Source organism: Podospora pseudocomata, assembly GCF_035222375.1.
Source record: "Podospora pseudocomata strain CBS 415.72m chromosome 2 map unlocalized CBS415.72m_2.2, whole genome shotgun sequence".
Classification (NCBI taxonomy): domain Eukaryota; kingdom Fungi; phylum Ascomycota; class Sordariomycetes; order Sordariales; family Podosporaceae; genus Podospora; species Podospora pseudocomata.
The window spans coordinates 2653337-2667273 of NW_026946366.1; the positions used below are offsets into that span (position 1 = coordinate 2653337).

General features: G+C 52.8%; 3 protein-coding genes and 1 non-coding gene across 4 annotated transcripts; 3 read left to right on the top strand and 1 right to left on the bottom strand.

The window, feature by feature from the left end:
* Window positions 1-707: 707 nt before the first annotated feature.
* ACO2 (aconitate hydratase) lies at window positions 708-4158 on the bottom strand (the record flags this gene model as incomplete). Its single annotated transcript, XM_062888134.1, has 2 exons — window positions 3140-4158; window positions 708-3077 (listed from the first exon to the last, which is right to left on the bottom strand). Exons 1-2 carry the CDS (start codon window positions 3182-3184, stop codon window positions 708-710), a joined length of 2415 nt encoding a protein of 804 aa, XP_062746342.1. The 5' UTR covers window positions 3185-4158.
* Window positions 3973-4095, top strand: QC762_0045170. The gene has a single exon. It is a non-coding gene; the product is annotated as a tRNA-Leu (tRNA).
* Window positions 4159-5085: 927 nt separating the features above from the next.
* Window positions 5086-9666, top strand: QC762_212400 (uncharacterized protein). Its single transcript, XM_062888135.1, has 2 exons — window positions 5086-6678; window positions 6742-9666. The coding sequence occupies exons 1-2, from the start codon at window positions 5990-5992 to the stop codon at window positions 8270-8272; spliced, it is 2220 nt and encodes a 739-aa protein (XP_062746343.1). The 5' UTR covers window positions 5086-5989; the 3' UTR covers window positions 8273-9666.
* Window positions 9667-9905: 239 nt separating this feature from the next.
* Window positions 9906-12618, top strand: QC762_212410 (uncharacterized protein). Its single transcript, XM_062888136.1, has 2 exons — window positions 9906-10227; window positions 10506-12618. The coding sequence occupies exons 1-2, from the start codon at window positions 10134-10136 to the stop codon at window positions 11951-11953; spliced, it is 1542 nt and encodes a 513-aa protein (XP_062746344.1). The 5' UTR covers window positions 9906-10133; the 3' UTR covers window positions 11954-12618.
* Window positions 12619-13937: the final 1319 nt, after the last annotated feature.

The following is a 13937-nucleotide window of genomic DNA, read 5'->3' on the forward strand; positions in this document are numbered from 1 at the left end:
ATATGTAAATTATGCTTGACAACGACCACCGACAGTACAATACAAAATATCATTTCTACTGCTTGTAGGTTAGGATATCCCCCGCCCCTCTCCCCAACGTCTATAACAAGGCTGCAACAACGCACCTCATTTCCCGCGGAAGTTTGTACCGCGACACCAACGACTAGAACTGACACCCGACTAAAAAAGCCCTCTACTTTCAGTGAGCTTTCCAAATGAGAGAGCATTGGAGCAACAGCCCGACAGTTAGTCAAACTTGTAAACCCTAAATACATAGCTCTCGACAGCCGACCAACCGTCACCAATCTAACCGGCTGTATATCGGTCACACAGAGAACAACTACCGAAAAAAAAGATGCGACCCAACACACAAGCAAACGCAAGCAAACCTTTCGATATGTTCTTTCATTTCCATCTACAGTGAGAACTTGGTATTATGTACAAAACAAAAAAAAAAAAAAAAAAAACCTCGAAAAAACCACAAACTTTATCAATCTCAAGTTCCAGACCGGATATATCCATCCGCACACGCCTCCTCCAATTTGTGATGCCAACCAGCCAGAGAGCCCCCCTCACCAAACCGAATTTTTAATTGACCCCCAGGTAGCCTCCATGCAAGACAAACAAAAGGAAATGAATATCTCGTAAACTCGCTCGCTTGCTTTCGTATAATGCACACCCACCCCCTCTTAGACACCACCTCCCGTCTAAACAGAAGCACTCTTACTCAACAGATTCAACGCGCTCCCCGCCAAAATAAACCCAGCCTGGTCCTTGCTAACCTGGTGCTTGACAGGGACCCAAAACTCCTCACCGGTACCCTTCTTGGTAACCTTGAGCTGGACCTCGCCTTGTCCACCATTCTGGAGCATGTCATACAAGCCCACAGTAGCAACCTCGTCACCGGCAGCAATCTTATCATAATCCTGCTCGTTGGCTAGCGTCAGGGGGACAACACCCTGCTTCTTGAGGTTGGTTTCGTGAATGCGGGCGAATGACTTGCACACGATGATCCTGGCGCCGAGGTAGCGGGGCTGCAGAGCGGCGTGCTCGCGGGCGGAACCCTCGCCGTAGTTGTGCTCGGCGACCACGAGCCAGGGCTGGTTGCGCTCCTTCCAGAGCTTGGCCAGCTCGGGAATGGTGTGCTTGGATCCGTCGAGATCGTAGGCGACGTTGACCTCGCCCGTCTCAGCGTTGACGGCCGTGTTGAGGGTGTTGGCCGAGATGTTGGGGAGGTGGCCTTTGTACTTGAGCCAGGGGCCGGCGGCGGAGATGGTGTCGGTTGTGCACTTGCCCGATACCTTGACCAAGACCTTGAGGCCGGAAAGGTCAGAGTTGGGGAAGGGCTCAAAGGGCTCGAGAAGGGCAAGACGCTCCGAGGTGGGAGAGATGGCGACCTTTTCGTTGGGGTTGGGGGGCTGGGAGGCGACCTTAAAGACGTCCTTGCCAATGTCGAAGGGAGTCTTGGGTCCCTCGAGACCGTGGGGAGCAGGGAACTTGAACTCCTTGCCATCGGGGGTGGTAAGGGAGTCGGTTACGGGGTTGAAGGTGGTGGAACCGGCGTAGGCCATGGCGGTAACGATCTCGGGCGAGGCGAGGAAGTTCATGGTGTCTAGGTTACCGTCGTTACGGCCGCGGAAGTTGCGGTTGTAAGAGGTGAGAATGGCGTTGACTGTGCCCTTCTCGACACCATCCTGGCGCTTCCACTGACCAATGCAGGGACCGCAGGCGTTGGACAGCACAATGCCGCCGGCCTTTTCGAAGGTCTGAAGGGTGCCGTCTCTCTCGAGGGTGGCACGAATCTGCTCACTGCCAGGAGTGACGTAGAAATCAGCCTTGGGCTTCAGTCCAGCCTCCTCAGCAGCCCTCACAATGCTTTCGACACGGGTCATGTCCTCATACGAGCTGTTGGTGCAGCTACCAATGAGACCGGCCGAAAGCTTCTCGGGCCACTTCTGCTCCTGAACTGTGCTCTTGAATTGGGACAGGGGAGTGGAAAGATCAGGAGTATGGGGACCGTTAATATGGGGCTCGAGCTTGGACAGGTCGATTTCGATGAGTTCGTCGTATTGCGCACCCTCGTCGGCCTTGAACCTGAAGTACGCATCCTCAGAGGCGCCCGCGCCAGGGAAGTTCTGGAAAGCGGCAGCATTCTTGACAGCCTGCTCTCTGCGAGTAGCCTCGAGGTATCTGGCCGAGGCCTCGGTGTAGGGGAAGATGGAGGTGGTGGCACCAATCTCAGCGCCCATGTTGCAAATGGTAGCCATACCAGTGCAGCTCAGTGTCTCAACACCAGGACCCGAGTACTCGACAATGTAACCAGTACCGCCACGGACTGTCAAGAGGCCAGCCAGGTGCAGGATCAGATCCTTGGGAGAAGCCCAGTTGCTAAGCTTACCGGTGAGTCTGACACCAAGGACCTTGGGAGCCTTGAGTTCCCATGGAGCACCGACAAGAGCCTCGACGGCATCGGCACCACCAACACCAATGGTGATAGTAGACAAGCCACCGGCGTTGGGGCTATGCGAATCGGTACCGAGCATCATCAAACCGGGGATGGCGTAGTTCTCCAAGACAGTCTGGTGAATGATACCAGCACCCGGAGCCCAGAAATCCAACCCGTACTTCTTGGCAGCCGACTCAAGGAAGTCAAAGACCTCGTGGTTGGTCTGAATACCAGCTTGCAAATCGTCATCGGCACCTTTGCTACCCACGATCAGGTGGTCGCAGTGAATACTCGCGGGAATGGCGGTCTGGGGGAGGTTGCACGACATGAACTGCAAGAGAGCCATCTGAGCCGAGGCGTCCTGCATGTTGACTCTGTCGGGCTTGAGCTTGAGGTTCGCCTTGCCTCTGATATCGCGGCCATTGTTGGTGTTGTTGAGCAGGGACTCCTCGACATTGTCGAGATGGCTGTAGAGGATCTTCTCGGCCAGCGTCAGCCGCTGGGCGCCCAGCACTCTGCGGACCTCCGTGTACTTGCTGTGCAGCTTCTCGTATGTTGGTGGGAGGGAGGTGATATTGGAGTATTGTCTCGAGCCCGCTGCTTGGCGAAGCTGCTGGGTTTGGAAGGCCCTCTGCGATTAGTCACATATGTTAGCGCCGAGTCCCTTTTGTCTCCCTGGAAGAGGAAACATACTCTCAGGGCAACGCCCGAGCGGCTGGCAAGGTCGATTGGCCTCATGATTTATAGTCTGGTTCGCCAAGTTCGTCCAGCTCGGCGGGGTGTGTCGAGGAGGGAAGAAAAATATTTATGACTGTCCAAATCTTTGCCGGTTGCGCCATCCGCCACGGCAGTCTCTTGGTGGCCCGTTTCAGGGGTCTTCCGATAGCGGAACCGTGCTAAAATCCGGGGTAGTTTACAGGCTTGATTTGCAACTGTTGCCCTGGAATTCGACTCTGCCTGATGGGTATTCTCCTGTAACGCTGTTCCTATATACGCAAGATATGACGGCGTTTCTGAACGATGTCTGTTGTTATACAATCTCTTGTCTAGAGAGGCATCGCACTTCATCTTTAAAGGTGCCCAAATCAACCCTAGTCCGTATCGGAGACCTACATCATGGCTCCACGCCAGGGTGATAGCAACAATTGACCAATCACATCGCAGAGAATGCTAATCTTCGAATTGACTGACACCAGGTGAGGGCTTCTGAAAGTTCACTTGTCGAGTGATAGTAATCGAACTGTATAGATGGTAATATCCGTCTCCAGGTTCTTCAACCACTACCTCGCTTTGCCTGGTTACAATCGTAAAGCTCGAGCTTGTGTCCAGCTTAGGGGTTCTCCTCCTACTCTACCTTAAAAAATGTAGCACAGAGTCGATGGAGACATTGTGTGGTAGAGTCTGCAAAGGGAGAACTCTTTGACGGACGGTTTGGAAGTCGAAATTATTACCGTCACAGGCCTTATGCAAAACAGAGTGCAAAAATGAATGATTCCCTGGAAGGAAAAGGAAAAAGCAAAATAGATTGATGAGGGTGGGATTCGAACCCACGCCTCTTGCGAGACCAGGAGATCTGGACCCTCGAAAGGGTTCAAGCGGAATTCAGGTGAACCTGAACCTGGCGCCTTAGACCGCTCGGCCACCTCACCATCTGATGGTTTTGATATAAAATTGGGCTCAATTGTGGGCTTTTGTATGGGGAAAGCCTACTGCTAGTGGGTGCTCGTGAATAAGGCAGAGGCTGAAAAGCCAGTGGAGACTAAAATGTTGAGTAGATATGAAGTAAGACAACGAGACGGTTACCAACGGGTCAGTTTTTCTGAAGTCACATCGCAGCTGAGAATGAAATTTGGGGCCCAAGAACAGCAAGTCGATATTGCCATTGCTATAATATCTGAGCCTCAATGCAACGCTCTAGATCGATACACGACATTGGACTTGGTTGTAGCTTGACAGAAAATACGAGGATATCAAAGATATGATAACAGCCAAGCATACCACTTGGAGAGGTCGGTGCAAGTTACACAGCAAGTCAGGCCGCAAGAAACCGTTCTGCCATGTCCGTGACGGAGCACTTTATATGTCTGATAAGGCCGGGATGCAGAAGCACATGCGAATGGACCTCCGATGAGATTAAGAAAATACCGCTCTGGCAGACGGGCACCACGTCGCCGGTCAATCTAGCTGACGGGCAATTGTTCCGGCGGCATAACACAAGTCACAATGTCTGACGTTAGGTGTGGAGACTCCTACTTGGTATAAGGGCACTGAAGACAATGTGATAGGTCTTTTTAAAGATAGCTGAGACCAATCTCCTCTGCAAAGAAACGAGCTCTGTACCGCGTAAAAGCCTCGGAAGCATCAAATCAGATCGTGATATCACAGAAACCTATATGCAGAGAAGATGCATAATAAGGCAGCTTCGAACCGTGTTGAAGGTTGACGTGCTCATGAGCCATAGGATATTGAATGTGCCGAAGTATTGCTTTATGTTGGTACGGATATTGGTTTGTTTGTGACATCAAGAGGTGGTTTGGTTGTCCTGTGATGCGAGTACAAGGGTGATCGAACTTCATCCTTGGCCGTCATTCTCGATGGGGACAATCGCGAATCGAGATGGCAGTTGTCAGTGGTCAGTGGTCAGTGGTCAGTGTCAGGGAATGATCAGCTCCTTATGAGGTGATCAATGAGCTTCTGAAGCTCCACTATTTCGAGACGGAAAGACGGTCCCCAGCTGCTGACCTGTGTGCCAGTCAGAAGCATGAAAAAATTGGCAGCTTTGGCGGGCAGTCGCCTTGGCGCACGGACTGACATGGGGCAGTCAGCGGCCAGGAGCCTGAGCCACCCTTTTCGACTTCCAGTTCCCAGATCCCCAATTCCAACTCCATCCCGTTCGAAGGAAGGAAAAAAAAAAAGCGACGGCTCTCAGCTTCAGGCCTTCTTGTGCCTGCCCCCTCCCCCCTTCCCCCAGTCCACCGGCCCTTTCCCACGCCACAGGGCTCCTGTCAAATCCACTCTGTCTGGTTGCTGTCTGCCAGAAGAGTGTCAGAGGAGTTAGCTCGCCTCTGTCTTGTCACCTGGCCGCTTTCGCTCCAGAGCAAAAGCAGCCTGCAACGAAACACCATACCAAATTTCACAGGAGCACGGTCACTTTTCTTGGTTTGCAAAGTTGAGACCTGGACAGCCCTGCTTGCTCAGGTTTGGACTTCCCCAGCCAGACCGCGATCGACTCTGGGGATCCTGCCCTGCCGTTCCCTCTTGACAGGCCGCAGTTGCGCTTTGCTCCATCGCCCAACTGTGACGTACGGCCTTCGTCTCGGATCCAACTCGAGTTTGTTCCCATCGACTCTGCACCGCAGGACGGTTCCGGCTGCAGGTGTTCTGACTCTTTGCTCCCGACGACCCAACAGCCCGGAATCACCAGCAAACAAACGCATGCCCTCGAAGCGGCCCGGGCGCTGATATCACGATTCCCTGCTCTCCCAGTTCCGGCTGTCGCCATCCTCCAAGATCTATCCCCGACCTCACGCCCGGTCCCACACAATGGCTGCGGTAACCCGACGGAAAAAAACCATCGGTCAACGTCGTCGTATCGAGGATGACGGAGACGAAGAGGCCGGCCCTGGCCTTGACCTCGACGATGACTCCCTCACGGACCCATCGAGCGACGAGCACGACCCCGCCGACGATAGTGACACCAGCAACGTCGATGAAGTGTCGCCGAGGCTGTTGAGTGCTCGCAAGGCACTGGGTAACGGGTCCGCTAAACGTGTATATCGCCATAAACCAGATGTTATTGTTAGCAAGGACAGCGCTACCAAGAAGCCTGAGCCCGTCATCGCCGGCGCGGATGTCATGCTGGAGGGCCTGACCTTGGGCGACAAGGAAAACAGAGCAGAGGAACTGGAGTTTGACGACATAAAGACAGATACGAAGCCTGCCACGGCCCCCTCTGTGAAGGATTCGGCGCCGGTCATAGTGAGCTCGACTTCGATTCCAGGTCAACAGCCGCGGACTTCGCTGCAAGATCAGAAGCGGCGGGAGCATGATGAATACAGGAAGAAAAGGGATGAGGATCCAACCTTTGTACCCAACAGGGGCAACTTCTTCTTGCACGACCATCGTCATGCCGGTCCAGCTGCCAATGGATTCCGTCCATACTCCCGTCAGCCATTGCGTGGCCGGGGAGGAGGTCGTGCGGGGGCATTTGGTAGAGAGTTCATTCCCGTGAAGTATGTTATATGGATCCGCACGATACCTTGACGCTCTACACGGATGCTAACAATGCTTTCCAGCCCTTTCCAAAACCCCTCTGATCCCACCACACGAGGACCTTGGCAGCATGATATGCATGAACAGGTTGCCGAGCACCCTCCGCCAGCGCCCTACCGGCCATCACGCTACCGTCCAGACCCTGAAGGGCCTGCCAATGGCAATGGTGTGATTCCATACGCGCCAGCGCCAGAGAGTCCTATCAACCGTAACATGTCATCAGAGAAAGTCTTGGGCACGGTAACTGTCCGGGTGTACCTCCCAAATGTTTTCGATGGGCCCAAGTTGTTTCCTGGTCTAGTGCTGAAGGCCTACACCAAGTTGCCCGACCACCGGCCCCCCCTTCGCCGAGACAAACCCGTCCGAATCTCGCTGCCGTACCATTCCGCGCCGGTTATGCCTCGCTATATATATCCAAACCCAGATCGATCCTTCATCTTCATCCCAAGGGCGCTGCGGCCTAACCAGCAGCGGACCCGGGGCAAAGGTCCTCGATCGATCATGGGATCTGGGCCATTTTCTCGGAGAACAAGTGTATGGGGAGGGAGCATATATGGAAGCATGTACTCACCCAGCGTCGCGATGAGTCGTCGTTCTTCCATTGCGCATGATATGGGACGTGATTTCATGCTTTCGCCCACTGGATCTGCGATCTCGAGACCGCCTCTGCCTGCTGACGCCAACAAACCTGTGGTACGACTGCCACCCTTCGCTCAGGTTCAGGCCCCGGCCCCCATCATGCAAGCTCCAGCTCCAGCTCCAGCTCCAGCATCTCAGCCAACACACCCGGATGGTGCTGAGAAGGTTGGTCCGTCTGCGGAGTCGTCTATCAACGCTCTGCCCCAGCCACAAACGCACCCTCTCCCCCAAAGGCCTGCTTTCCAAGAAAACAAGCCCAATTCGATCCCAATGCATCAGCCCCGTCCCCAGAAGGCAGTTTCTATCGACAACATCGAGTCTCCTGTTCGACAGAACGCCAATGCGCCTGCCCCGTATCAGCAAGCTTTCCTTCACCAGGTCCCGCCCCAGATATCTAATGGCTTTCCCCCGGACGTCCACGCCCGCCACCCTTCCTACCAGTCTCAGCTCTCGGTTACACCATTGTCACAAATTCCGGAGCGTGCGATTCATGCTGCTCCGTTCCAGCCAAACACGTTTGGCCAGCCCGGCTACTACGCTCAGCCATATCCTGCGCTGCAGCCACAACAGGGTTACTACTACCCACAAGGCTATCCGCCCGCCAATATGGCGCCTAATGCCAATGCACCTAGTTTTGTGCCAGCAGGCCCACCAGCTCCGCCCCCCATGAACTACGCTGCATCTGCTCAGGGTGATGTTCCCAGTGCTCAGGGTCCTGGACAAGCACCGACCCCCAACCTGGTGACGCAGGAAGTCAATGGCACTGTTTATTACTTCAATGCCAACGACATTCCTTCTGTCCCCGGATATGCACCATTTCCTCCCGCTCAGCCGTTTGCTCCTGGCATGGTTCCTGGGCCTGACGCATATTATTACCAGCAGCCTACCCCCGGAATGGTCTACTATCCTCAGTAGGTAGGAGGAGGAGTGGCATTCACACCGGCTACCACAGGCCTTCTTGTTGGCACTGTCATAGTGCCCAACGCGATGGAGGCAACACCGCCACCACAGCAAATCGAAGTCCTGTAACGACCGGCAGAGAGGCCAATGGCTGAAGGGAATAATTCTTTTCTGGACAGGAATAACAAGCCGACGCTTTACCAACTTCTTCTTTTTACCACGTCAGCTGTTAACATGTTAGAAGTTGAACATCTTTTGCCGCCTTAATTACCTAGCAAATGTCGGCGGTCTATGCTATTCAGCTTTATCTTTTTGAGTTTCTTTTTGTGGGGCGTTGTTGCCCTGCTTGTTTCGCCCAAGTGTTTTACCTTGGACGGGCTTGCATTTAGCTTTTCTTGTTTGGCTTGTTGTAGCTTTGAGCTGGAATTGCGGATTCTCCTATGGGGGCTTCTTGAGCTTTTGCTTTTCTGGCGAGCTACACAATCTTCTACGCTGCTTGGGCGATTGTTTGTACAAGGCGGTGGTCTGACTTTTTTGGTTGATTTCTAGTGGACGAGCTGGAAAATCAACACGGAGGGAGGGATGGTAAGGCGGGATGGGATGGAAACTGAGTGGAGGAAGATGAGGGCTTATGACATGGAAGATATCATGGTGATGCGGGGTATGGGTTAGGATTTATCGACTTTGTGTGTGCGCATGGAAATGATATTAAATGAGGCGAGTGTTGGGAAACAAGGGGGCCAAGATGGGTGGACAGATGTAGGATGGTAGTGGTTATTGAGGACAAGGAGGGAAAGGAGAAGGGAAAAGGTGCATTCGACGCATCAAAACATCCAACACATTTGCCCTTTTTTAACCACGGACATGTTAACCCGCTATCAGCTTAGTTGGAAGAAAGAACAGAACACGTTGTTTGTTGGTGGTGTGTTTATCCTTGGTTATTCTGCGCTGCCATTCACTGTGCTTTTCCGAGTGTGTTTTGTTGTTTGCTGTTGTTGCTTAAGGGACGTCGCGTGTTAGGGGCATTTTTGCAAGGCGTTTATAGGGAGTGAAAGGGGGCGGTTATCTGTCTTTGCATAGCGCTTTGCCTTTCTCTGTGACTTGGTCATTATGCTGTTGTGGTGCGGGAAAGATAAGAAAAAGAAGCAAATGTAGAACTCTTTTCTTTGTAATCATTACATTGGGTGGCTGGCGGTTTTCCAACTTGCGATGGGAACAAAAGTTGAGACTGGGGTTTGGATTTTGGTTGAAGTCTCTCATGAGCTGAGAGAGAAGACGACCAGCACGCTCATTATTATTCTGATTATATATAAACATTTTCTGCACTTTTTTTCTCTTTACCTTTTGGCAGATGTATATAACACTTGTTCAAGTGATGTTTTTTGTGCCAAACAACGGTGTTTTCCACACTGCGTTGAGCACAGCCTCAGGAGCTCATTTCGTGTAAGTGAAGCAGTGAGGTGATCCCTGTTGTGCTGCGTTATGTTGCGTGGCATTTCATTCCATCCGGTCGATGACTCTTTTCGCAAGCATATTTTTGGCAACTGTGGCCTATTTGTGTGAAATTACCACGGTTTCAAAAAGAAGAAAAAATACGAAGTTGACACGGTGGTTGATGGTTTTTGAGTGAGGCGCAGCTGAGGTTGGTGAAGAAGCTGTGGTGGTGCTATAAAAGCTCGGTGTGTGGCCTGCCCTCTGCAATTTCAGGGGGGAGCATTTCCGAGTCCACTTTTTGTGACGACACTTTGTCACTTTGTCACTTATACCACAACACACACTCCCTTTTTTTGGACCTGACGGTTCTTCGCACCTTGACAATTTACGCTCGGGTTTTTTTTCTTGTTTTTTTTTTAACCAAAGACAAACTCTGGTTCAAATGGCTTCTAAGGCGAGCTCGAATTTGCCGTCGCCTCCTGGGGAGACTGCCAATGGCGGTAACAGGAGGTTGGGGATCACGGTATTTTCGGGAGGTATGTTCAATTATGGTTTGGGTATTATGAAGAAAGGTCTTTGAGATTATGGTATCTTTTCAATGCCATCTCAGAGAGTAGCTGCCCCATAAGACTCGCTGTTTCCAAGCGGCGCGATGTATACGTCTTATACATTTAGCTCGAGGTTCACTTACACATTCCCTAAAAAGCATTGCATAGACAGTTATACATATCAAGCACCACTTACCACTGAGTTCGCACAACACTTGCCCATCACTTACGACACCTACCTTGTACTATACTAACCCACCTCTCAGGCACCGCAGCCAACAATCTAGTCGACCTCTTCAACAGAATCGCCCGCCCATCATCCTCTTCCGGCACCCAGACCCCCACCTCCTCATCCGCCAGTAAGACTGGCTCCTCTGACGAAGTCAGCCGACAACGCCAGCTAAACTACATCATCCCCATCTCCGACAACGGCGGCTCATCCTCCGAACTCATCCGTTTTGTGGGAGGCCCCTCCGTAGGCGACATCCGCTCCCGCCTCGTCCGTCTCATCCCCACCACCCCCTCCAACCTCTCCTCCTCCTCCAGAGAAACCTCCTCCCTCCGCAACCTGTTTGAACACCGCCTCTCGCCCGACCCCATCGCCGCGAGGGGTCAATGGGCCGATATCGTCGAGAGCCGCTCCCTACTATGGGCTTACATCCCCAACGAGAAAAAGGAGCTCATCCGTTCCGTGTTGAATATCCTGAATGCAGAAATCGTCAAGCGGGCAAGACCGCCGAATGTGTTCAACTTTGCCGGGGCGTCGGTGGGGAACATGTTCCTCACGGGAGCGAGGCTCTTGACGGGGAGTTTTGAGGCGGGGATTTACCTGCTGAGGATGATATGTGAGATTGGGGGGTGGGTGAGGGTGCTGCCGGCGGTGAACTCGAATCATACGCATCATATCAGTGCTGGGTGGGTTAACGGGGAGACGGGGGAGAGGGGGGTGTTGACCGGGCAGGTGGCTATTAGTCACCCTAGTGAGCCGACTAGCATTCCTGATGAGGGGTTGCCACCGCATCATATGGGAGGAGGAGGGGGGATGGGGAGGTTGTTGGAGGTTGATGATGATGAGGGGAATATGCCGGGGAGTTTGCCTGTTTTGCGGAGGCAGAATTTGAAGTTTAGCAAGGAAGAGGAGGAGGATTTACCGGGGGGACAGGGGACGAGGATCGAGAGGGTTTGGTATATCAATTTGTATGGGCATGAGATTATGCCAAAGGCTAACCCGGAGGTGGTGAGGGAGCTGAGTGAGGGGACCGAGGTGGTGGTGTATAGTGTGGGGAGTTTGTACACGAGCATTGTGCCGAGTTTGATATTGAGGGAGGTGGGGGAGGCGATTGAGAAAGTTGGGGGGATTAGGAAGAAGGTGTTGATTTTGAATAGCAAGTTGGACAGGGAGACGAGGGGGATGGATGCGAGTGGGTTTATCAAGGCGATTTGGAGGGCTTGTGTGGAGAGTCGGAGGCCGGAGGATGTGGAATTGTTGGAGTGGAGGAGGGTGGTGACGCATTTGGTGTTTATTGATCCGGAGATGGTGGAGGAGAGGGAGATGAGGAAGGATATGCCACGGGTTGATGTGGAATTTTTGGAAAAGCTGGGGATTCACTGTGCTCCGGTTCAGGGGAGGGCAGTGGGAGAGGGTAAGGCGAGGATGATGAGGTATGATGAGGAGGAGTTGAGAGAGACGTTGGAGAGGGTTATCGATATGTGAGCTGTGAAAGAGGCCTCACAATGGGCAAGTATTTTCTCAAGCGGTTATCTCTTTTGGAGGCACAACAGCCTGGAACGTGTACAGCGGTGCTTCTTCATGGAATAGATTGGAGCGTTGATGTTGTACAAAGGTGGTCTGAGATACATATATACATATAAATTAACGCAAACTACTCTGGCCAGGTCGTGTTGGTCTCGGAAAGTTACCTGATTGTGATCGCGGTAGATGTGCATGCAGAAACGCCCAGGCTTGTCCTCCGCCTTGCTTTTACGTGGTAGGGGAAGGCCTCGTGGCATACCGCCAGGCCTTGACCGAGTCGGCATCGAATCAAATCCAGATGACTAAAACGCCTGAGAGGGGCAACACAGCATCTGCGCCTCTGGCTAGCTGTTCATGTTGCGGCAACCCAAATAAAACACGAATAAATAACAGGATCTGGAATTTCAGAACACCGAGATCGGAACATTCTTCCCTGAATGATGTTCACTCGGTGGGAAATCAGTTTCGGCTGGTATATATCAGCCTCCTGTTTCTACCTCTAACAGCACTTGAGAATGGGAAATGGAAATCTTTTCACAAACAAAACAGCCTCGGCCTACGAGAGGAGATACGAATAGCCAGACCGTCCGGTGGATGCCCCGCCGTCTGGAAGCGAGTTTCGGGTCAGATGATTGGTAACGGGAGCACAAGGCAGCTTGACTTTATATATACGACTCTGATGAGCTGTACACCGTCCTGCGCGGACCATGGGGCCTGTACCACTTACAGCCTGATCTCTTCATGCAGCCAGCATCCAGCCCGGTCTGGAATGCTTGAAACGTATGCGAGAAGTTAAGGGCGTGACAGAGGGGATCAGCCTCTCAGAGTAGGGATGCGAATTGGAGAAGGCATGGAAAAGGCAAGACGTCGTCGGCCCTTCAAAACAGGTCGACGTAATCCTTGCCGCCGCTCACCATCAGGTGGCCCTTTGCAAGACTTGCTCGAGCTGTCAGTGGCCAATAGAGGCTCGTGATCAGATGCAAAGTGCATTTCCAGTGCATCTCCAAAAGAGGTGCGTGGTAGGCTCCGAGTCGATCTGACGGGATGGGAAAGTGGGGAGCTTGACGTGCTGCATGGGACTGGGGCGTTTTTCCGCTTGGCTGGGGGCGGGTCCTGATTTGCCCCACCTAGGTCGCCCAGCACAGCAACCAACGCAACTACACGTGAGGGGTCAGCTCCCAAGGTGCCGCCCAGATAGGCTTTCGAGGTTCCATTTTCCTTATCGCGCTTTAACAATGCTGCGGTATCGCGGGGATAACTCCCATGGGCCCATTCTGACCCCCATTTGACATGGACCGGACCGTGTTTGCCTGCTTTCCGAGTGCGTCAACAAAGTGTCGTCCTGTCCCCACAGAATTGCATGAGATATAAGAGCCATCATCCCGACACTCGCGCCCCGTCATCGTCGTCATCACCGCCATCCGCCAGCCAGCAGCCTCCACCCCTCAACCATCAACCAGCACATTCGACAGCCTTCTCAGATAGCTGACATATCGAATTGGAATTATTCAATCTAATCCAAGGCAAGTGGTGACAGCCTTGAGTGGCTCCCATACCCGCGCCCAGATCACTCCAAAAAGAGCCAACAGCCTGTCCCAGACAAAGAAGGGTGACGACACGACGGCCACCTGACAAACAATTGGTTTGACCGGACTACCATTGTAGGTTTGGTCTGCGCAGAACATAGGCAGCCCCAAAGGACGAGTCCCAGAGCCGTCAGATCACTCTGCTGTAAATACCAGCATGTTGTTAGCGGGCACGGTCTCTTGATGCACCCCAGTGTTTGGGCCAACCTTATCCATGAATAACACAGGAGAAGTATCGCTGACCGCCTCCTGTTAGTCGTCCCGTAGGTCTCGCCCATTTGACCGCCCAAGCGCCAGCTGTTCGCCTCCTTTACGACGGCCGTTTGCCTCCTGGAATTACGAGGCGCACCATCTGCCTA